This window comes from Pimephales promelas, chromosome 12, assembly GCF_988280905.1.
Source record: "Pimephales promelas chromosome 12, fPimPro1.hap1.1, whole genome shotgun sequence".
Classification (NCBI taxonomy): Eukaryota; Metazoa; Chordata; class Actinopteri; order Cypriniformes; family Leuciscidae; genus Pimephales; species Pimephales promelas.
Window position 1 is genome coordinate 954786 of NC_142780.1, and position 23712 is coordinate 978497.

The following is a 23712-nucleotide window of genomic DNA, read 5'->3' on the forward strand; positions in this document are numbered from 1 at the left end:
TTCAAATCTAAGCTCCGCCCCTCAATTACGTTCCTGGCGCTGGTGTTGGTTAGAATCTAACGCCGCCCCTCACTTCCGGTTCTGGCGCTGGGGTTCTGAAACTGGGGTTCTGAAACTGGCAAGTGGTGAAACTGGTGGTGCTGCGGGTCTGCAGCTGGATACTATAGACCCTTTGCACGTGACGTCACGCTCTACTCGCGCGAATTCTGAACGCCATGACGGACGGCGGAAGAGCTATTCTGTAGACGGACGGCAAGCCAAACTAGTACGTGTTTGTGTTCGTTCTTCGTATAAAATGGTTATTTCGTGTTGTGCCGTGGGGTGTGCAAATAGACAGGGTAAAGCCAATACATCCTTTTATCGCATTCCATTTGATGGGGAGAGAAGGCATCGATGGATTGCTGCTATCAGACGAAAGGACTGGCAGCCCTCCAAGTACTCCAGGATTTGCAGCGAGCATTTTTTACAAGGTAAGAATCATTTCCTAGTTACGTGTAATTCATTTTTTGTAATACCATACCGTCATCCATGTCCAAATGGAGACCCAGTCAAATTGTCATTTAACATTAATGAGCAAGTGCTACCAGCTAGCGTAAGGCTGTGCAGTCTACCCATTCACACTGATCGCCCGTCTCTAACAGTGTCATCTGTAACGTTATCTCATACAAAAAATAAACAACGCAGATTTTGCATTTAAATGTCTATGCTTCTCTCTGATGCTCATAAACTTACGTTAGAGGCAACATAAACATTGTGCCTGTGAGGCTTTTTAACACTACACTTGACAGTTAACGTTAGCTGGCAGCTGGATACAAACTGTTAAAATGCTGACAGGTAAACTGTGTACAAGTTTGTCTGATTATATAGTTGATTTCCAAAGTGATTGTGAATTACACCTTTCCCATCCAGAGTTTGTTTTTGTCATTTAACAGGAATTTACTGAACAAATAGAAAATGGATGAAGTGTCAGGATAGTTATATGGGCTGGGACAATGGTTCTAAGCTCCCTCTTGGTGGTACTCTCAGGCAGTTGATTTCTTTTATCAGGAAAGAAGAGTGATGACCCTTTATCCCCTGATTATGTGCCGTCAGTGTTTGCGCACACCAAGTCCCCTGAGAAGCGGCGAGCCCTGGGCAGTCTAGGGAAGTATGAGGTCAGAGAGGCAATGAAGAAAAAAAAGCGTCAGGAGTCATCCAAACGTGAAGCTGCCAGGGCACTTCTCAATCTGTCAGCTGAGATGAATGTTTTACATGAGGTTGAGGACGAGATTGTAGAGGAGGCGATTGTAGAAGAGGCTAGTATCAGTGAAACTAATGGTAAATGTGATGCAATGTGCCAAACCAACCTCACTTCAGACTACATTGAGTCTCTTGAATTTGAGTGTCAGCAACTCCGGGGTGATACGTTTGCTCTGAAGGAGAAGCTGAAGCCCTCAGACCTGGAACAGAGCACTTTTGAAAACAGCGACAAACTTAAAACCTTTACAGGACTGCCCAACTATAAAGTGTTTATGGCTGTGATTGACTTAATAACTCCCTTACTTAAGAATACAGCAAACATCACCATCTTCCACCAGCTACTGTTGACATTAATGAGGATCAGGCTTAACCTGCCGATTGCTTTTTTGTCATATCTGTTTGGTGTTCATATGTCCACAATTTCAAGAGTTTTTACAAATGTCATTAATATACTAAATGACAACTTAGTACCTGTGTGTGTGGTATGGCCTGACAGAGATGATGTCCAAACATCTCTGCCAATGTGTTTCAGAAAGTCTTTCAAGCAATGCATGTCAGTAATAGACTGTTTTGAAATTACCATTGACAGACCTAAAGATCTGAAGGCAAGGGCCCAGACATACTCTCAGTATAAATCACACAACACCATAAAATACCTAATAGGTATAACTCCACAAGGGATAATCTCCTTCATCTCCAAGGGCTGGGGTGGGCGGTCAACTGATGCTCACATTACAGCAAACAGTGGGTTTTTGGATAATCTCCTACCAGGAGACTTGATCCTAGCAGACCGTGGCTTTAGGATTCAGGAACAAGTTGGCTTGTACTGTGCAAGGGTTGAAACTCCTGCCTTTACACGGGGGAAAAAACAGCTGGGCGCTGTCGAACTGGAAGATTCCAGAAAACTTGCAGCAGTCCGCATACATGTTGAGAGGGTAATTGGTCAAGCACGATCCAAGTACAGAATGTTGCATGGACCTGTGCCCATTAGTCTTCTGATTAAGTCATCAGAAGAAGAGGAGTTCACTTCTCTTGACAAAATAGTTAGAGTGGCTTGTGCCCTAACGAATCTGTGCCCCTCAGTGGTGCCAATAGATTAGCTGAAAAAAAAACCCCAGTTATTCTTTAACAGAGAGGTTTCTACGTTTTTTGAAAGCACTTTGAGTAACAATTTCCAGTGTAAATAGTTGTACTAGCACATTAACAATCAATTCTTTACTTATCTATTAAAATCAGCTGAAATGAAATGAGTTAAGTTATAAGTTGCATAGAACCTATATTGGAAAAAGTAAAAATTGTCATGCGTCAGTTCCCTAACACATTCACATGTATTTAACTGAAACATGCAGGACAAACATTATAAATCGCAGTTGAAAATACGTCTATTCAGACAAGCTTTTAATATGTAGCTTCCGTCCTGTTTCAACTGCTATTTTATCTACTCTTATGTTTTTATATATTGTTGTTTATTGATGTTTTTACTGGAAAGCGCCTTGTGCACATTTTGGTTGATGTAAAGCGCTCAACAAATAAAATTTGATTGATTGATTGATAAAAGAAGTTGTATATGAGTGTACATTATGTAATTTAGGTTGGCTTTTATAAACGTGTTGAAAGATGTTTTTTGTAAAATAAACCAGCGCTCAACCTTTTGACCGTCCTGTTGTCCCTTATAAAAGGATATTTAATGTATGTAGAATTACACACGGGCAAATCTTACTAAATAATTCAATTCAATTTTATTAGTAGTATCAAATCATAACAAGAGTTATTTCGAAAAACTTTACAAATAGAGTAGGTCTAGACAACACTATAATTTACAAAGAGCCAACAATTCTCGTTGTTCACTTCGTTTTGAACAACACCCTACTACTCCTCCAATTCTTGTGAGTCTGTGGACTGTGTTTTGTCTGACAGCAGTCTATCTGGGCATGTATACTTCTTAGCCAATAACTCGGATAAAATGGCTGACCTATAGAAAGACTCGACATTCTGCACTGCTTCTGTAAAAAAGTCAGCATCAGGAAAAATTCTCTGAATGAAAAAATCAGATGTAGACCACACCATGAAGTCACAAAACTTTCGCCTCGTAACAAACAACTGGGCTTGCACCTGGTAGTGGTATTGATGATCTCTGTTAAGTGCATGTGTACCATCTGTGTTCTCAATGCAGAAATGTTTCTTTTCAGTGGCACTGAGGACTCCGGTGTCTTTGGCACAGTGTGGGCACTTGATTTCCAAAATACCATCGCCACAGCAGGAGCAGGACACCAAGGCATCTGGAGATGCTCCAAGGTAGGGACGGGAGGTATCAATGTGGAGACCGGCATCACGAACACTTAGGTCTTGATGATGTTGTGCAGCGTACGCCTCATACGTTTCTCTGGCTTTTTGTTCATGTTCACATCCCCATCTGTAAATTAGAAAAATAATGTTATTAAGTCATCGTAACTCTTTGAGTGCTCTTTTCATTGGATTTGTTCTCTCATTTCCTAAGAACTATAAGTACTATAGATGTCAGTACCCAAAATTGGCCTAATTTTAATAGCACATAATATTCTCTTGTATCATATTCTTATTCTATCATAGTCGTTTACAAATATGTGAATTAAATATAACAGGTATAGGGATGCACAATATTAGATGTTGGCCAATATTCGATATGCCAATATTTTGGCTTTTTGATTTCATTGAAATCAAATAAATGTCTCTCTCCTGTACTGCCTTTATCTTATTACACTCATGTGTTGTAGATAAGGCAATACAAAAGACAAACAACATTTGATTCTACCATAAATATATAATTTTAAAAATGTATACAGACATTCACCCCTGAAAAATAGATCAATTATTTCACTTAGAATAAATGAGGAGAATAAGTGATATGCCTGTGCCACAATTTATTTTTAAGTTCAGACTTCAAACTTCAGTCCTTAGGAGTAGGGATGTGACAGTGAAGATAAATTTCACTAATTTAAAGGCAAAAGTAAAATGCGCGTTTGCACGGGCATGCATTATAGGGATAGTTCACTTTGAAATTAATTTTTGGTATGTTTTATCTTACCTCAAGGGCATCCAAGATGTAGATGTCTTTGTTTCCACAGTATTTTCAATTTTGACATTTTTAGGTCAAACCGTTCTTGTCTGTCAGTCATATAATGGAGGTCTATGGTCACCACCTCAAAGAGCATGCACAGAGAAGTCCAAATTAAACATGATTTAATGACTCGTAAATGTAAGTACACATTGATGGCCTAAGACACGAAACGAGAGGTTTGTGTGAGAAAACGAACAATATTTATATCGTTTTTACCTTGTGTAGCCACAGCCACATCCAAGTGATCTGAATCAGTTATCCAATGTCCAACTGGACCGAACTGAACCGTGTCCAACATTCCGTCGGTAGTGATCGCTTGCGCATGTACGTCACTTATTGTTTACACAGAGATTTCGGAAGTTTTACTATTTCGATATATCTAAATATGTTTAGTGAAAGGTAAAACGTCCAAAATCTATGTGTAAACATTGAGTGACGTACACACACAAGCGATCACTACCGACGGAACGTTGGACACGGTTCAGTTCGGTCAAGTTGGACATTGGATTGGTCTTAGTCCATCAATGTGTACTTACATTTACGAGTCATTAAATCATGTTTAATTTGGACTTCTCTGTGCATGCTCTGAGGTGGACCCCATAGACCTCCATTATATGCCTGACAGACAAGAACGGTTTGACCGAAAAATGTCAAAGTTCAAAATGCTGTGGAAACAAAGACACCAACATCTTGGATGCCCTTGAGGTAAGATATAAAACACATCAAAAATTAATTTCAAAGTGAACTATCCCTTTAATGGTGGTCGTGCGTAGCAGCACTGTTTTGTTATTGTGCCTTGAATTGGCGCTAATTTGAAAACAATTTTTTTTACATCGCTTATAAAAAGCTGTTGCGGCAGTGTGCACTTCACTCTCTATGTTAATTTAAAACTTTATTTAAATCATTTAAGACTGATCTTATGAGGACACTCAACAAAACTGACATTTTGGCATAATTTGTACGTGTTATGTTTTGTTCAAGCCTGAAAGAGAATTCAATACTGACGTGAGTCTTTTTTTCCACACAGCTGGCATGTTGGAAGTTTAAGTTATTAAAAATAGGTAAGGGCACTCAAAGAGATTGAGGGATGCATGTTTGTAATTTAATGTTGATAATTTGTAATACTGACTGCAATAAATTTTCCAATGATAAACATTTCTTTGTCTTGTGTTTGTTTCTTTGATGTTTTTTTTTTTTTTAAGAAAGCTGGGGCCCTCTACATTAGAACACAACATGTATACATTTCCATTGTTGAAACATAAGTTCAAAGCACATCTTTGTTTGTGTCATTATGTCACACATGCCTGGTTGCAACTGTAGAAAATCTGCATAGGTCAGGGTAACAGATCTGCCTAATTAGGGATTTTGAAGGATTTGTAGGGTCTGTCCTTGCAGCTGACTTGAACCTAGATGCCGTCACCCTACCAGCCCTCATGTCAAACCATAGCCTTGACTTTCCCTGTTGTCGTGTCTCTTCCTCAACTCTTACTGCCTACAACATTGTAAATTATAGAAGATGAAATTAATGACATGACACCTTCAAGCACATTTTAGTCATATGAGATTAAGAGGGATGACTATACCTGCTCTGGTGTGACTTCCATATCATTAAATACTGCATCACATTTCTTCTCAAGGTCCGAGGCAGACAGCTTCCGGTTCTGAGCACTGTATAACTCGGTCAGGGGATGTGGTAGACCCAGAGACACCACCTTTGGTTGAAACTGTTTACAGTAGTGCGGCAATATGCGTAGTATACCACTCTTCTCAGAAGGGTTTGGAGTTGCATTATCCAGAGCCTTGTAGAATTCTTCTATAGCTGCTGCAGACACACCCACTTTTTTCCCAGAAGGACAACCTGAATGGCTTTGGTTGTTTACACCACAACGCTTTTTGGCAGGATTTGAGAAATCAATTCCTGACCCTTCTTCGTACAAAGCCTTGCCTGCTTTCAAAGGAGGAAGTCCCCACTGTCTGGGCCCATCAGTGCAGCTTTTGTCTCCCAGATGTTTGACAGCAGAGTCTATTGCGTACAGCAAAGCTGTTACGTGGGAGCACACCTCTCCCAGGCCCGCTTTACATGTACAGTGGCCACACAAAACTGTCCCATCCTTCTTCAAAGATACCCATGGTTGAAGTTGGGTTTCAGACAGTGACTGGCTATGATGCACCTACAATTACAAAAAGTGGCATAAATACATTATTCTTACATGTATGTTATTGTTTACTTCTGCAGTGACACCATACATGCACCTTGTGGATACATCTTAATCACAATGCTGTTTAACAGGTCAAATTTTAAAATAGGCTACAGTGAATATCACAGATAAAGATGGCTAGATGTTACAATTATGTGTGCCTACTGATCACACTCCGTGGTTTACTGGCTATAATGCACCTACATTAAAAAGTGCCATAAAAACATTATTCTTACATAAATGTTATTGTTTACTGTTGCAGTGACACCATAAATGCACCTTGTGAATACATCTTAATCACAACGCTGTGTTTACCAGGTCAAATTTTAACATAGGCTACAGTAAATATAACAACATAAAGATGGCTAAATGTTTCAATTATATGTGGCTATTACTGATCACGGATACTCCGTGGTTTACTGCATGGATTAAAGTGTGATCGATCATTAATGACTGCACTTCCCAGAGCAGGGATGCGTCCAGGCCTTTTTACAGTCTATGGTCCAGGCATACATTTAAAAGCCACGGCCGACAATGTCCTCTAAAATCATAGGCTACGTGTTATATAAATATTTACTTAAGTAAAAAATAGATATTAATACAAAATAAACCATATATTGATGTCTTACCTTTGCCATTATGAGGTAGCTCCCCCCGCCGTTAGCGTAGCATCGCGTACCTGTTACCCAGCCAGCTACAAAGAACTGGTAAGCATCCAGACTTTTAAATGCTTTGAGATCAGCTCCCGTGTATGGCGATACCCCGTTTACCACATAGTGGTACAAATCGTGTGGGCCGAAGTCGGGCAGATCCGTTGATTTAATGAGCTCCGTAAAAGCTGAGGGAGGAAGAAGTTATGGGTCGGTATCCAAACCGGCGATCTCTAACTTCTCCAAATACCGCTCTTTGTGAGGACCTAGCAGATGCCCTACCTCGACCGATAACGGCACGACAACTTTTTCAGTAGAAGAAGCCATGCAGTTTAGTGGTATCTTATACTAAGTTAAACTGTTTTAAAAACTAATCAAATTTCCCGCTCATCTACTACTGTGTTTAGCCTGTGCATCCAGTGATGTTGCCGTCCAGCATGGCGTCGTCACGTGGTCGTGGTCACGTGGTTGCAAAGGGTCTATAGCCCTGCACCGGCGTAAAGCGAAAACGGAAGTGTCCGACCGCACACTCACGGTCACGGATCAGAAATCCAAAATGGCGGCCACGTGCAACTAGCATAGAGGCAACTAGCGGAGATGCTGCACTGATGATTGACTGTGTTGCTACTGTTATATCTTTTTTGCAGGTAAGATTACTTGTGTTTATTATAAGTCAAAAGGGTCCATGAACAGTTATGTTTAGTATTTGAGTATTTAGGATTTATGTTAAGTAACGTAAGTTTTGAGCACGAAATTGTTATCACCCCTGGATAGAGCGTGATCAGAAACAACGCGGCAATGAAACTTCGTATGTGAAACGATATTTGGTATTATGCAATGGAGATGGAAAGACAGTATGCACAGTACTGTTATTTAGAGGTTGTGTGATATTGATGGGTATAATAATAGTTTAAGTGACGCGAGTTCAGTAACACACGTGGAGTTCGCGGGTGTCCGCCATTTTGCGCAAGTTGCATGCAGCGCCAGCGGGGACATTAGAGTTAAAGGGCAACTCCTAGGGCTGTAACGATACACCAAACCCACGATTCGGTTCGTATCACGATTTTTGACCCACGATTCGATTCTAGGGCTGCACGTTTTCAAGTTTTTCATTGACCTTTAACCGAGGCCCTTATCGGTTAATACTCGGTTAACCATGTGCGCGCCGCAACCTCGAGATACAAAGTTAATTTTTAACACCTTTAATAACTGGTTGGACCCCCCATTTGAAACGAAATTAATTTATAGAAATAAAACGCAGTGGTAAGTTCAGAGCAGTTAAAGTAGGCGCGTTTCCATCACCCTTCAAACTGAAATTGCATATTGAAAATACGCACATTGGCAACACGTCCATTTCCCAAAAACTCCGTGTCCGCAAATAATAATAATAATCATCATTATTGTCACATTTTATTAGGCTGCATATGTAGAAGACGCTTTTATCCAAAAAAGGAACAAAGCACAAATAAACACAATACTTTGACGCATATCCCGTTTGTGTGCTTAATGTGGAGGCTGCGAGACGCCCATGTGAACACTTGCAGTTTCATTGCAGTTCTTTCAGTGGAAACAACTTAAAATACTCTTTCATTTCTGGTCATACAGAAAATAATAATACATTATTCGCGTAATACAAAATACATTTATTTGCGTAAACTCACAATAACAAGAAAACGTTGTGCTTTAACAAACAGGCGCGCTTCATGATTTCCGTGAACTGAAGCGCGAGAACTGAAACAGACACCGCATTCGAATTTGTTCGTTTTAAATTGGACATTTAAAGCTTTAGTCTAGATAAAGCTTTAAATGTCCAATTTAAAACGAACAAATTCGAATCGAAAGCCAATATCTTCTGACTATGTAATTATGTAGCCTAGCTAATTATGTATTTCTCTCTAAAGGTGCATCCAGGGATGGAGATTTGTTTTTAGCAGAAACTGATTTAGAAAACAATAGTTTATTAATAAACAATTAATGCCTCGTTATTTTACATTATTTTATTATCAGACACATTTATTATATCTTATAAATCATCTATAAATCCCCTTTCTGTAGGCTGTGGTTACGGCTCTTCTCATTCAGCACTGCGGGGGAAATCATTTCCAGGTTCTAATTTGGCTTCAGAAAACCAATATTTTCCATTTTCATTTGTCAAATATTTTAAATGTTTAAAGGGGCAAAAAAATCAAACAAATATCTGAAAATTCGTCGATAGGGCTATATATAGCCTATATATTTTTGCGCAGCATTTGACGTAGTCCTACAGTTCAAATGAACATTTTGGTGTTCAACTCTGCGTTTTACAAAATACAACAACCGCTCATTTTTCGTTTTGCAATTAGGGCAACGGATTAAATAAGGGGAAACAAATGAACACTAAAGTACACTGACCGTTTGGACATAATACGAGGCAGAGTTCTTTTTTAAAATTCATAAACGATACAAGGAATAGCCTACTAGACAAAACCTCAAAGAAATGCCACAATCAGGACCGCGGAGCAGAAATGAGGGAGAAACACACAGAAACTCTGCGACTGTCCCTGCCATTAATGCTTGGATGACACACCACGTCTCCTTCCATAAATAATAATAATGTCTAGTGCGGTGGCTGTGATATACCAACGTCCATTGCCATTATTTTTGGAATGGCTTATCGCGAAGGGGAAAAAAAAAACGTTTTAGTCGCATAACACCGTTAATAGAAACGCTGTCATTTCACAATATTTTTTTATCGACAATCAGAAAAAAAAAACGCAAAAGTTTTGTGCAAATATGTATTGACGCCACTTAACCGAGCAAAAATGTTTCACTCAGTTATGCAATTTTAAACGGTTAATCGGTTAACCATGGACGCCCCTATTCGATTCGTATCGCGATTCTATCATGGCGGCGGGGCTTGGGGTGAAAAATAGATTTTGAGAGGAAAAAATATACAGGTATTTTTAATAAATAACATTTGGAAAAACGTATAGAATCTGAACACCAAAAAACAATAATAACTATGCAAATTATTAAACTAAACTAGGCAGTGTAGGCTGCTGCTTTTGGGTTGTTTTCTGTGCTCTAACTATATATTTTTTATAAGGCTATACCCTTCTTGTTTTGAACTTCATGCATGTCTATTGCATGTTAAACAAGTATATAATGTAATGATAACAAGACTGTTTTATTTTGGTGATGATGTGTAGCCAGATATATCAGCAGGGCGCGTGCGATTACCTGCGTCTGTCTTTGAAGTCGTGAAAAGGTTCCCAGATTGCACAAGGCTGTTTGATCTCCTATTTACATCTGGAAGACGTATTTTAAAGAGTGTTTGCTCATCTGCAAGACGTCTATAAGATGTTTCCTGCAGATGTCAAATAGACGTTTAGAAGATGTCTCTAAGATGTAATGATTTAGAATGCACGTTAAACTGACATCTTATAAACGTCTATTTGACATCTGACAGGAAACGTCCTATAGACGTCTTGCAGATGAGCAAACACTCTTTAAAATACGTCTTCCAGATGTAAACAGGACATCAGATACCCTTGTGCTATCTGGGTTGCCGTGTACCATAATTTTAACGTTCACTGAATCAATGCCATATTGGTCTCTAAGTGAAGCATCAGCTTCAACGCCATGCGATGCATTGCTGCTCAGCTGAGCCTTGAAAAGTGGAACTCAAAGTTAAAAATAATTAACACCTTCATTACATCTCTTTTTATGAATCTGCTTCTTTGAACGCGTTCGTTGAATGAACGGTTTAATGACTCGCTCAAACGCCGTTGTCATAACAATGTGCGCGCTAAGTGAAAGCCTTTCAATGCTCATAGACGCTGTTTAGTTTCGGTTACAGTGGTTACTGAAAATTTCCTCGTTTTTGTCCACATCGTAAACATATTTATATAGCAACAGATACATATAAATAAATAGCGGTAATAGGGCATATCGCGCTATTGAGCCACTCAACATTACCGGAAGGGAAATTCCATAGCCGCGACAGCCTTCACAGAAGAACGCGCCAAAGAGAAATGTACTGTTCATACGGATTACATAAGCAGAGAGCGGTCTGTTTTCTTTCTTTTTGAATTGTTCTTTTTAAAAGTAGACATTTCAATGTAAATTTATTTCTCAGGTCTATAAGCTTATAGGGTTAAGATTCATGAGACGAGCTCCGGCAGCTCAATGTCGTGATTATCTCTAGGCTAGCTATATTTTCTTCTTATTTATTAAATCCAGGAAATTGGTTGATGAAACATTTATTAAAATTGAGATACAATCAGTGTTGTTTTTGGCAGCCCTTTTAGTTTTAGTGTTTGTCTTTTGGACAAATGCTTTTAAGTTTTAGCCTCTTTTTTTTATTCACTTAAACTTAATAGTGCAAAAAAAAAAATAGTATAACATGATAACTCTTTAACATTTTAGTTTAACAATAAGTAATAACTTAACAATATTAACAATAACTTCAGAAGCCTGCACAATATTGTCAACTTATAAAATTTACCTAAACTTTTAAGTACAAAAAATTTAAACAAACAGCGGCAATCCAAACAAACCTTGAAAATGTAAAATACTTACTGCTTGTATTATATATTAAAAAATGATCAAAACTTAAAAGTTGCCTTGCATCTTTTTTGGATTAGCGTCAAATGAGGTATAAAATACCTAATTTATACAATAATTGTATAAAATCTGAACATTTAGGGAAAAAAACATTAAGTGGGGAATAAATAAGAGACAATTGTAACACTAAATCTGGTAAAACTTTACACATTGCTCTTTGTATTGTACAATGAAAAAAAACAAGGTAACAAAAATCAAAATAGAAAAATTGAAACATGTTTAAAATGTATGTAATGTAGCAACATATAATCGATGGGACAGAACAAAGGCTATTAATAATCTTTCATTGCGCAAAAGTATTATGATATGAAAGGCTCCAATACATCGCACAGCGCTGAAAGTTTACTGAAAGTTTAAGTGCCGCTTCCAGAGAACAGTCACGACATTGTTTTTTTTTTTTTCCTCAAACACGAAAAATAAAACAAAATAAATATTTTATGTTCTGGGGAGAGCTAACCCTTCATCCGGTGGGCAGCCTAGTATTTCTTTTGGTTTGTACAGTGTAATTTACAGAATTATAAAAAATATAGGCTATATTTTTGCTACCTAAATATTAAAGATGTTTTGTGTTAAAGATGTTTTGTGTCGCGTCCGTGTACGCGTGTGTTTCATTCATCCATAAAATGCAAGTGTAGACTTATATTTTTCTAATGTGTGTGGACGTACTGGATTTTATCAAGGGAGTAGGCTATGGATATACAGTATAAACAGAAGTGTCAGTATATTGGTATTAAATGCATTTTCTGAGAATGTATTATTTTGACGGATTTCAGTTTTGGCTAATTTAACCTCAACTAGTTTTGTGGTGTAGGTCTACATATTTTATAATGTTAACTTCAAATAATATAAATAGTAATTTAAAGATAGCATTGGATCTGGACTGGAAAGACAATTCTGCCTTCTCACATCGCGATACACACAGCTCTCACTCGTCTCCGCTCGCCACAGTAAACACGACTCGCGTCGTTCTCCGGTCTTTGCACTTGTGTACTTGCACGATGTAGGTATTTCCTGCGTTTAGCCCAAGTGTTCAAGTAGGTGTGATGACTAGAACTTTTGATTACCCAATGGGACACACTTATAGTGACACAAAAATGCAAGTGTTTACAGAGCTTTATTTAAATTTTCAATTCTTTGCATTTTAAAATCAACAATGTCTGGTTAGTATCCCCAATGTAACAAAAAGCATAATTAAAAAAACGGTGCTTTTAATTAAGTGATTTAAAAAGCAGCTGCAAATGTACAAAATGCACATACCATACTCATCTTTGCAACATTATAATGACACTTTAACAATGTGTTTTTCTACCAAATTACATGTAAAATGTAGTTCATTTAACTTACAGTGGAATGTTTTCCTCATCATCTTGTGATTTCAGTGCATGTGAGTTCCCGCACCTAATGCATGATGGGATACGCTCCAATGCGGTATTCAAGATAGTGTACATTTAGTGTGTGTTCAGGGCATTGCGCGGATAGTAACAATCGGTTTTGAGTGTTGTTCACCCAAAATGAAAAATTCAAGTTTATAGAGTTTTAGTGTCGGTGGTACTACATTAAACTACTGTATTATGTTGAGTATAATAAAGCAATGAGGGGATATTTGTCAGTCCTGATAATGCCAAATGTCCTATGTTACCAATAAAATTGCAAGCATATTCATCTAAATATAATTCTGTATTATTTTCAGCTTCAGAATCATGAATTCTTTTTATTCCCGTGTCTGTGGTCCTGTGCATTGGTTTCCCAGCACCAAGTCCAAACCTTTTCATTTCCACTCCTAATGTAATACCAAATTTAGCATTTTAATCAACAGTAATTTCTTTGTTTACCTTTTACCATATGTCTTACAGTATCGCAATATCATTCGATATTCAGAGTTTACGAGTTATGATATATATCGAATCCTAACATGAGGGTATCGTTACACCCCTAGCCCAAAAGCTCTAATTGAACAAAGGCCTATTCCTGGCTTAATCCAAGCCCTGTCTGTGTAACCAGACTTTTGAGATTAATTAACTTAAAAGTTACTTTACTAGATAGAAAAGGTGGGCATAAACATTCAAAATGTGTAAATTAGTATAAAAACAAACTCAGTATGTGTTTTCTTATTGATTTTGCCAGATCTCCTGCTTCAGTGATGCTCCTCCTCCTCCAGTGAAACTCCTCCTCCAGTGAAGCTCCTCCCACTGCAGTTCACCAATAAACGCTGGAATATTCCCCTCAGCTACAAGTGAAGAGGAGCATCAAACCATCAGGAAGAGCTGACACAAACACAGAGTTTATTGAAGGACACTGAGATCCAGAACACTGCAGAATGAAACGTACTGAAGAACAAAGAGGTTGGTGTTCATTCTTGATTCTTTATTAAAGGCACAGTATGTAAGTTTCGCCACTAGAAGTCGCTTATTCTAAACAAAGGCATAGCTTGATGATGCCGTGAATGAGCGTGGAATGGAGGTCTCCAACCGACCACCGCTTCGTCAGGGCGACCGGCCCCACCCCCGCCCACTGACTGGTCCCCGGACACGCCCCCGTCCCACAAACCCACTATTTGTCCAATAACCCACTATATTTTTTAAAGTTTTTCCGCAGTTCATGCAATAAGCTGCAATTGGACGCGATCCCACCGGCAATCTATTGAATGGGGATTTGGGGGAGTATTTTTGATAGACATTTTAATTAAAGTTTCTGTCGTGATAAAAACTATTTTCCCGCACTCAGGAGACCCCCCCGGGGTCCGTAGCACCAAGCGCCGTCCCAGAATCCACTGTCCGCGAACACACTATTTGTCCAATAACCCACTTAAATGTACTAACCCCGGCCTTCATGCAATAAGCTGCAATTGGACAGATTGCAATCTATTGAATGGGAATTTGGGTAGTGTTTTTTTTTTGGACATTTTAATTAAAGTTCCTGTCATGATAAAAACTATTTTACTGCACTCAGCTAGGGCCCCTGAGTCCGTAGCACCAAGCGCCGTCCCATAATTCCACCGACCACGAACCCAATGGCATAAATGCTACGTGGGATCTCAAAATCTCAGCTCTGGAAGGGTCTAGAGCCTCCATTTTTGCACTCAGGTCTAAGTCCCATGGCCCTCTATCAGAATCCAGCGTTTCAAGAAGATTGGAGAAACTTATTTTTTGCACCAAAAAAAAAAAAAAAAAAACGACAGGGGTACCACTGTCGTTTTTTTTTTTTCGGGTGGAAATTTTGAGTTTCTCTGATCTTCTTGAAACTATGGATTCTGATAGAGGGCCATGAGACTTAGACATGAGTGCAAAAATGGAGGCTCTAGCCCCTTCTAGAGCTGAGATATTGAGATCTCACGTAGCATTTATGCCATTATAAATATCTCAATATCTCAGCTCTGGAAGGGGCTAGAGACTCCATTTTTGTACTCATGTCTAAGTCTCATGGCCCTCTATCGGAATCCAGAGTTTCAAGAAGATCAGAGAAACTCAAAATTTCCACCCGAAAAAAAAAAAAAAACGACAGTGGTACCCCTGTTGTTGTTTTTTTTCGGGTCGAAATTTTGAGTTTCGATATCTCAGCTCTGGACGGGTCTAGATCCTCCATTTTTGCACTCAGGTCTAAGTCCCATGGCCCTCTATCGGAATCCTGAGTTTCAAGAAGATTGGAGAAACTTATTTTTTGCACCCAAAAAAACAAAAATTTTGAAAAATTTTGAGTTGCTCTGATATAGGCAAGGTCTGCTCTCTCCCACGCACGTTTACCGCTTTACCGTTAACCGTTTTATACCTCGACGGTTTATTTTCCAGGAGTTATTTTTCGGCTTAAGCAAAATGTGGGTTTCTATTATACTCCAGCGGCAAAGCACAGCTAAAGCCTTTAATATCCATTTATGAAGATATTCATTTCATATTCAGCGACATTCATGATGTAGAAAATGTTATTATTGAGCCCATGAAAGCCAAAATGAGCCAATTGAGAAAGAAAGTTTGCATGTGCCTTCTGTGAGCACCGTCTCTCCAACCAAATGCCGAAAGTATTTTTTTCCAAAAGGAAGTCTACTGTTTTCATGACCATTGTCTTTTCACACAAAATGACTTGATTATCAGAAAACCTGATTAGCAAAGCCCAACTCATGCCATAGGTTGCAGTGTAGGGCTGTATTTTCATACCTGTAGGTCATTTTCTTTGTTCTGTTACGGCAAAAATCCTTTCCAACATCATCAGTGTAAGAGACACTCAGAGTCAAATTAATGAAATAAAAGAAGTACTTTATTCTTGCAAGAAGGTTCAGTCTGACACAGAAGTAACGCTGTGGTGACACCCAGTCTGCCCCCTCCACACAGCTTTTATACTCAAACTCAAGGTTTCAAGTTGTACAAGTTAGCGCCTGATAATGACACTGCTGCAGAAAAGGTCAGCACTTGCTGACCGGCCTAGTCAGGATGACATCTGGGGTCAAAGGTCTTCTTTCCACCTGTTTCTATGTTTCCCCATGCATGTTCCTCACGTAGGACTCGTAAAAAGCACATGCTGTACTCATGCATTTTGCTCAACACAAATCTATTTCTATCAAATCATTCATTGATCAACTTCTAATAATAACTCTTAATAACTATAGAGTCAAGCTAACTTAAAATTTTTCCACAACAGTTCTGAAGCACGGATTTAATTTTTTACTCATTCGGTTTGCTTTCACAAGGCAACATTTCAAAGCAGCGTACCAAAATGTGTTTATGCAAGCCACGTGTATAAAACGATCGTCTTATTGGTCAGAGTTCAACCAAAGAGTATAGAAGAACAAGAAGCAAAACTCTGATGCTTTTTTGGTAAAAGCCACTAGGTGGCGCTTCAGGAGCGCGGCCGCCATTTTGGGGTGAAAATTCCAACTGGAGTTACTGGACAACAGCATAGATAACAGTTTTTTGAGGTAGTTTTTTCTTCTAATTTTTCCCAAGCGGCAAAATTCTAATCTGAAAAATGAAGCCTACCCGGAAGTGGGAAAAACTGCAATTCATCGAAAATCCGCTAGAGGTCGGTCCCAAAAGGGGGTGAATATCCATAGACCTCACATTAAAATGTCCGTTTTCACAGCATCAATTCATATGTTTACAGTTTGACTTTTATTGTATTTTTCGATAGGTTCCGAGTGCCTGACAACTGTGAGGTGAGTGAATTTTTTCTAACTCGTTAGTTTAGATCGTATTTGGATGTAAAATGTATGAAAAATAAGGGCGGTTAACTTTGATTGACAGCTGATAACGGGCTGCGCCCAGTGGAATTGGACGTCTTGGCCATGATCTGACACGACGCATCTCTGTATCCTTTCTGAAACATTTGTATTTCTGAACATTTGTATTTTGTATTTCTCAAGATTTTCTAATATGGCGCCGCCCATACTCCCCATAAACAGCCTCAAACCTGTTCTTCAGAAAGTCTATGAGTGACGTCACAGACGCTTTGTCCATTTTTTTATACAGTCTATGGTATTTCCATTGTATGCAACTTTACACATTTACTACTTATATTAGTTACCAACTCCATTAGGCCTGAAATATATTTTGTACGTTTTAATCCCCTGGATCATGCTACAAACATGATGATCATTGATGCGCTGTGTCCGTTATCCTATAACTTGAATTGCCACTTTGAACAGTGGCTGTGTTTTTCTTGTTTACATAGTTTTGTTTTAACGGTCATTAATATAAGATAATACTGCAAAATACTTGTGTTGCAATGGAGCGTTCACTTCTTGTCAATATACGTTCTTTGGTTCAACCGTTTTCATTCCTCAAGATGGACAGAGATAATCGCTCCGCTGGCTTTGTTTACAACTGTCTGCTGAATGTAGCCTTGATTCCTGCTCTGCCTGATAAATTAAATATTAAAAAATATATTACATTTATGAAGCAAGTTAGGCTTCGTCAAGACAGCATTCTTGCAACACGGAATACTGCACACGTTTCTCTTATGAACTGTCTGAGATTCATTCTTTGATAACACGTTACTTGAAGGGGTATGCATAAGACTAACATGACGTATGTTATGAATATGAAGGAAGGTTTATGCATGTTTGTGACAACTGTCATTAAGTGTCTTTTGCTCAGTTATGAAAGTTTTAATGCAAATATGACATTGTTTGAGATGTCTTTGTTATGACACCTTGACATTACCAAGCAGGGATGGAAATCAACTCTTTTGTCCACCGGCGGCCACTGTGGATTTCAAAATCGACCAGCCACTCGACGTTTTTACTAGCCACTTTCTTGTTTTTAACCGACAATGTGTAACTGGTAACACTTTACAATAAGGCTCATTAGTTAATGTATTTACTAACATGCACTAACCATGAGCAATACATTTGTTACTGCATTTGTTCATCTTTGTTAATGTTAGTTCATGAAAACACAGCTGTTCATTGTTTGTTCATGTTAGTTTACGGTGCATTAACTAATGTTAACAAGATTTTAATCAAGTATTAGTAAATGTTGAAAATAACATTAACAAAGATTAACAAATGCTGTATATGTGCTATTCATTATTAGTTCATATTAACTAATGTAGTTAACTAATGTTAACTAACGAACCTTATTGTAAAGTGTTACCGTGTAACTGCATGTGAAAGTTAATGTGTATCTACATGTGAGTTAATGTGTAACTGCATGTGAGAGTTAATGAGTAACTGTATGTGAGAGTTAATGTGTAACTGCATGTGAGAGTTAATGAGTAACTGTATGTGAGAGTTAATGTGTAACTGCATGTGAAAGTTAATGAGTAACTGCATGTGAAAGTTAATGTGTAACTGCATGTGAAAGTTATTTAGTAACTGCTGTGGAAGTTGATGTGTAACTGCAGTGAAAATCTATGTGTAACTACAGGTGAAAGTCGATGAGTAAAGTGCATGTTACTGTGATGAGTATCTGCAGATGAAGTTTATGAGTAGCTGCAAGTGGAAGTTAATGTGTAACTGCTGGTGAAAGTTATTGAGTAAATGCTTGCGAAAGTCATATGTGTAACTGCGTGTGATAATTAATGTGTAACTGCAGGTGAAAGTACGAGTAATTTGAGGTGAAAGTATGAGTAACTTGCAAGCGAAGTTAACGTGTAACTGCAGTGAAATGGTGAGTAGCTGTACGTGAAGTTAATGAGTAACTTGCAAGCGAAGTTAATGAGTAGCTGCATGCGAAAGGAAACGAGTAACTGCAGTGAAAGTTGATGTGTAACTGCAGTGAAAATCGATATGTAACTGCATCGGAAAATGTCCAGTAGCTGCATGCGAAAGGTAACGAGTAGCTGCATGTGAAAGATATGAGTACTTGCATGTGAAAGACGAGTAGCAAGCATGTGAAAGGTAATGAGTAACTGCAAGCGAAGTTAACCGGTAACTGCATGTGAAAGTCTATGTGTAACTGCAGAGAAAGTTTATGTGGAACTGCATCTGAAAGTTGATGAGTAATTTGTAAGCGAAGTTTATGAGTAGCTGCATGTGAAATGATGAGTAACTGCACTGAAGTTAATGAGTAACTTGCAAGCGAAGTTGATGAGTAACGGGCATGTGAAAGGCGACGAGTAACTGCTTGTGAAAGTTGATGTGTAACTGCATGTGAAAGCTAATGTGTAACTGCAGTGAAAATCGATATGTAACTGCGTGAGAAAGTTGTTGAGTAATTGCAAGCGAAAGTTTACGAGTAGCTTCATGTGAAAGTTTACGAGTACCTGCCTGTGAAAAATGATGAGTACCTGCATGTGAAATGACGAGTAACAGCATGCGAACGATAATGAGTAACTGTATGTGAAAGTTAATGTGTAACTGCATGTGAAAGTTAATGAGTAACTTTATGTGAAACTTAATGTGTAACTGTATGTGAAAGTTAATACTTGTAGGTAGGTAGGTTGGTTAATGTGTAACTGTATGTGAAAGTTAATACTTGTAGGTAGGTAGGTTAATGTGTAACTGTATGTGAAAGTTAATACTGGTAGGTAGGTTAATGTGTAACTGCATGTGAAAGTTAATACTTGTAGGTAGGTAGGTTAATGTGTAACTGTATGTGAAAGTTAATACTTGTAGGTAGGTAGGTTAATGTGTAACTGTATGTGAAAGTTAATACTGGTAGGTAGGTTAATGTGTAACTGCATGTGAAAGTTAATACTTGTAGGTAGGTAGGTTAATGTGTAACTGCATGTGAAAGTTAATACTTGTAGGTAGGTAGGTTAATGTGTAACTATATGTGAAAGTTAATACTTGTAGGTAGGTAGGTTAATGTGTAACTGTATGTGAAAGTTAATACTGGTTGGTAGGTAGGTAGGTTAATGTGTAACTGCATGTGAAAGTTAATACTGGTAGGTAGGTAGGTTAATGTGTAACTGTATGTGAAAGTTAATACTGGTAGGTAGGTTAATGTGTAACTGTATGTGAAAGTTAATACTGGTAGGTAGGTTAATGTGTAACTGCATGTGAAAGTTAATACTGGTTGGTAGGTAGGTAGGTTAATGTGTAACTGCATGTGAAAGTTAATACTGGTAGGTAGGTAGGTTAATGTGTAACTGTATGTGAAAGTTAATACTGGTAGGTAGGTTAATGTGTAACTGTATGTGAAAGTTAATACTGGTAGGTAGGTTAATGTGTAACTGCATGTGAAAGTTAATACTTGTAGGTAGGTTGGTTAATGTGTAACTGTATGTGAAAGTTAATACTTGTAGGTAGGTAGGTTAATGTGTAACTGTATGTGAAAGTTAATACTGGTTGGTAGGTAGGTAGGTTAATGTGTAACTGCATGTGAAAGTTAATACTGGTAGGTAGGTAGGTTAATGTGTAACTGGATGTGAAAGTAAATACTTGTAGGTAGGTTAATGTGTAACTGTATGTAAAAGTTAATACTGGTTGGTAGGTAGGTTGGTTAATGTGTAACTGTATGTGAAAGTTAATACTGGTTGGTAGGTAGGTTAATGTGTAACTGTATGTGAAAGTTAATACTGGTAGGTAGGTTAATGTGTAACTGCATGTGAAAGTTAATACTTGTAGGTAGGTAGGTTAATGTGTAACTGTATGTGAAAGTTAATACTGGTAGGTAGGTTAATGTGTAACTGCATGTGAAAGTTAATACTTGTAGGTAGGTAGGTTAATGTGTAACTGCATGTGAAAGTTAATACTTGTGGGTAGGTAGGTTAATGTGTAACTGTATGTGAAAGTTAATACTTGTAGGTAGGTAGGTTAATGTGTAACTGTATGTGAAAGTTAATACTGGTAGGTAGGTTAATGTGTAACTGCATGTGAAAGTTAATACTTGTAGGTAGGTAGGTTAATGTGTAACTGCATGTGAAAGTTAATACTTGTAGGTAGGTAGGTTAATGTGTAACTGTATGTGAAAGTTAATACTTGTAGGTAGGTAGGTTAATGTGTAACTGTATGTGAAAGTTAATACTGGTTGGTAGGTAGGTAGGTTAATGTGTAACTGCATGTGAAAGTTAATACTGGTAGGTAGGTAGGTTAATGTGTAACTGGATGTGAAAGTAAATACTTGTAGGTAGGTAGGTTAATGTGTAACTGTATGTGAAAGTTAATACTGGTAGGTAGGTTAATGTGTAACTGCATGTGAAAGTTAATACTTGTAGGTAGGTAGGTTAATGTGTAACTGTATGTGAAAGTTAATACTTGTAGGTAGGTAGGTTAATGTGTAACTGTATGTGAAAGTTAATACTTGTAGGTAGGTAGGTTAATGTGTAACTGTATGTAAAAGTTAATACTGGTTGGTAGGTAGGTAGGTTAATGTGTAACTGTATGTGAAAGTTAATACTGGTAGGTAGGTAGGTTAATGTGTAACTGCATGTGAAAGTTAATACTGGTAGGTAGGTAGGTTAATGTGTAACTGTATGTGAAAGTTAATACTGGTAGGTAGGTAGGTTAATGTGTAACTGTATGTGAAAGTTAATACTGGTAGGTAGGTTAATGTGTAACTGTATGTGAAAGTTAATACTTGTAAGTAGGTAGGTTAATGTGTAACTGTATGTGAAAGTTAATACTTGTAGGTAGGTAGGTTAATGTGTAACTGTATGTGAAAGTTAATACTTGTAGGTAGGTAGGTTAATGTGTAACTGTATGTAAAAGTTAATACTGGTTGGTAGGTAGGTAGGTTAATGTGTAACTGTATGTGAAAGTTAATACTGGTAGGTAGGTAGGTTAATGTGTAACTGCATGTGAAAGTTAATACTGGTTGGTAGGTTAATGTGTAACTGCATGTGAAAGTTAATACTGGTAGGTAGGTTAATGTGTAACTGTATGTAAAAGTTAATACTGGTTGGTAGGTAGGTAGGTTAATGTGTAACTGTATGTGAAAGTTAATACTGGTAGGTAGGTAGGTTAATGTGTAACTGCATGTGAAAGTTAATACTGGTAGGTAGGTAGGTTAATGTGTAACTGTATGTGAAAGTTAATACTGGTAGGTAGGTAGGTTAATGTGTAACTGTATGTGAAAGTTAATACTGGTAGGTAGGTTAATGTGTAACTGTATGTGAAAGTTAATACTTGTAAGTAGGTAGGTTAATGTGTAACTGTATGTGAAAGTTAATACTTGTAGGTAGGTAGGTTAATGTGTAACTGTATGTGAAAGTTAATACTTGTAGGTAGGTAGGTTAATGTGTAACTGTATGTGAAAGTTAATACTGGTAGGTAGGTAGGTTAATGTGTAACTGTATGTGAAAGTTAATACTGGTAGGTAGGTTAATGTGTAACCGTATGTGAAAGTTAATACTGGTAGGTAGGTTAATGTGTAACTGTATGTGAAAGTTAATACTTGTAAGTAGGTAGGTTAATGTGTAACTGTATGTGAAAGTTAATACTGGTAGGTAGGTAGGTTAATGTGTAACTGTATGTGAAAGTTAATACTGGTAGGTAGGTTGGTTAATGTGTAACTTTATGTGAAAGTTAATACTGGTTGGTAGGTAGGTAGGTTAATGTGTAACTGTATGTGAAAGTTAATACTGGTAGGTAGGTTAATGTGTAACTGTATGTGAAAGTTAATACTGGTAGGTAGGTAGGTAGGTTAATGTGTAACTGTATGTGAAAGTTAATACTTGTAGGTAGGTAGGTTGGTTAATGTGTAACTGTATGTGAAAGTTAATACTTGTAGGTAGGTAGGTTGGTTAATGTGTAACTGTATGTGAAAGTTAATACATGTAGGTAGGTAGGTTGGTTAATGTGTAACTGTATGTGAAAGTTAATACTTGTAGGTAGGTAGGTTGGTTAATGTGTAACTGTATGTGAAAGTTAATACTTGTAGGTAGGTAGGTTGGTTAATGTGTAACTGTATGTGAAAGTTAATACTGGTAGGTAGGTTAATGTGTAACTGCATGTGAAAGTTAATACTTGTAGGTAGGTTAATGTGTAACTGTATGTGAAAGTTAATACTTGTAGGTAGGTAGGTTGGTTAATGTGTAACTGTATGTGAAAGTTAATACTTGTAGGTAGGTAGGTTAATGTGTAACTGTATGTGAAAGTTAATACTTATAGGTAGGTAGGTTGGTTAATGTGTAACTGTATGTGAAAGTAAATACTTATAGGTAGGTAGGTTGGTTAATGTGTAACTGTATGTGAAAGTTAATACTAGTAGGTATGTTAATGTGTAACTGCATGTGAAAGTTAATACTTGTAGGTAGGTAGGTTGGTTAATGTGTAACTGTATGTGAAAGTTAATACTGGTAGGTTGGTTTATGTGTAACTATGTGAAAGTTAATACTGGTTGCTAGGTATGTTTGTTAATGTGTAATGTGGGATCACATTATAAAATAAATGTTTTTCTCCAAAACACGTTGGCCACAATTACTCATACCCTTTTGTTAAATACCTTTTTGCAATCTCTTTTTGCCAAGATATCAGGCATTATAACAGAAAACTCAGAGCAGTTGTGTTTGCACAACACCTGACCTGAGATCAGAGACCATTCCTCCATAC

General features: G+C 37.7%; 2 protein-coding genes and 2 long non-coding RNA genes across 5 annotated transcripts; 3 read left to right on the forward strand and 1 right to left on the reverse strand.

The window, feature by feature from the left end:
- Window positions 1-168: 168 nt before the first annotated feature.
- LOC148976901 (uncharacterized) lies at window positions 169-3466 on the forward strand. Its single transcript, XR_016145895.1, has 2 exons — window positions 169-470; window positions 3429-3466. It is a non-coding gene; the product is annotated as an uncharacterized LOC148976901 (long non-coding RNA).
- LOC148976902 (uncharacterized) lies at window positions 825-2476 on the forward strand. The gene is made up of 2 exons (XM_089118142.1): window positions 825-834; window positions 1048-2476. The coding sequence occupies exons 1-2, from the start codon at window positions 825-827 to the stop codon at window positions 2337-2339; spliced, it is 1302 nt and encodes a 433-aa protein (XP_088974268.1). The 3' UTR covers window positions 2340-2476.
- On the reverse strand, window positions 2956-7628 carry LOC120486084 (uncharacterized). The gene is made up of 4 exons (XM_039681936.2): window positions 7164-7628; window positions 5920-6507; window positions 5641-5828; window positions 2956-3652 (listed from the first exon to the last, which is right to left on the reverse strand). Exons 1-4 carry the CDS (start codon window positions 7170-7172, stop codon window positions 3109-3111), a joined length of 1329 nt encoding a protein of 442 aa, XP_039537870.2. The 5' UTR covers window positions 7173-7628; the 3' UTR covers window positions 2956-3108.
- A 41-nt stretch (window positions 7629-7669) lies between these two features.
- Window positions 7670-19063, forward strand: LOC120481028 (uncharacterized). Of its 2 annotated transcripts, XR_016145893.1 has the most exons (5): window positions 7670-7831; window positions 13914-14131; window positions 16908-16932; window positions 17021-17084; window positions 17943-19063. It is a non-coding gene; the product is annotated as an uncharacterized LOC120481028 (long non-coding RNA). The 2 variants fall into 2 exon arrangements; XR_016145894.1 differs by lacking the exon at window positions 13914-14131.
- Window positions 19064-23712: the final 4649 nt, after the last annotated feature.

Coding starts and splice junctions, on each gene's coding strand:
- LOC120486084 (XM_039681936.2), bottom strand. Junction 5,829..5,919: donor TGGAAGTCACACCAGAGCAG/GTATAGTCATCC, acceptor ACAATGTTGTAG/GCAGTAAGAGTTGAGGAAGA. Junction 3,653..5,640: donor TTTTCTACAGTTGCAACCAG/GCATGTGTGACA, acceptor TCTAATTTACAG/ATGGGGATGTGAACATGAAC.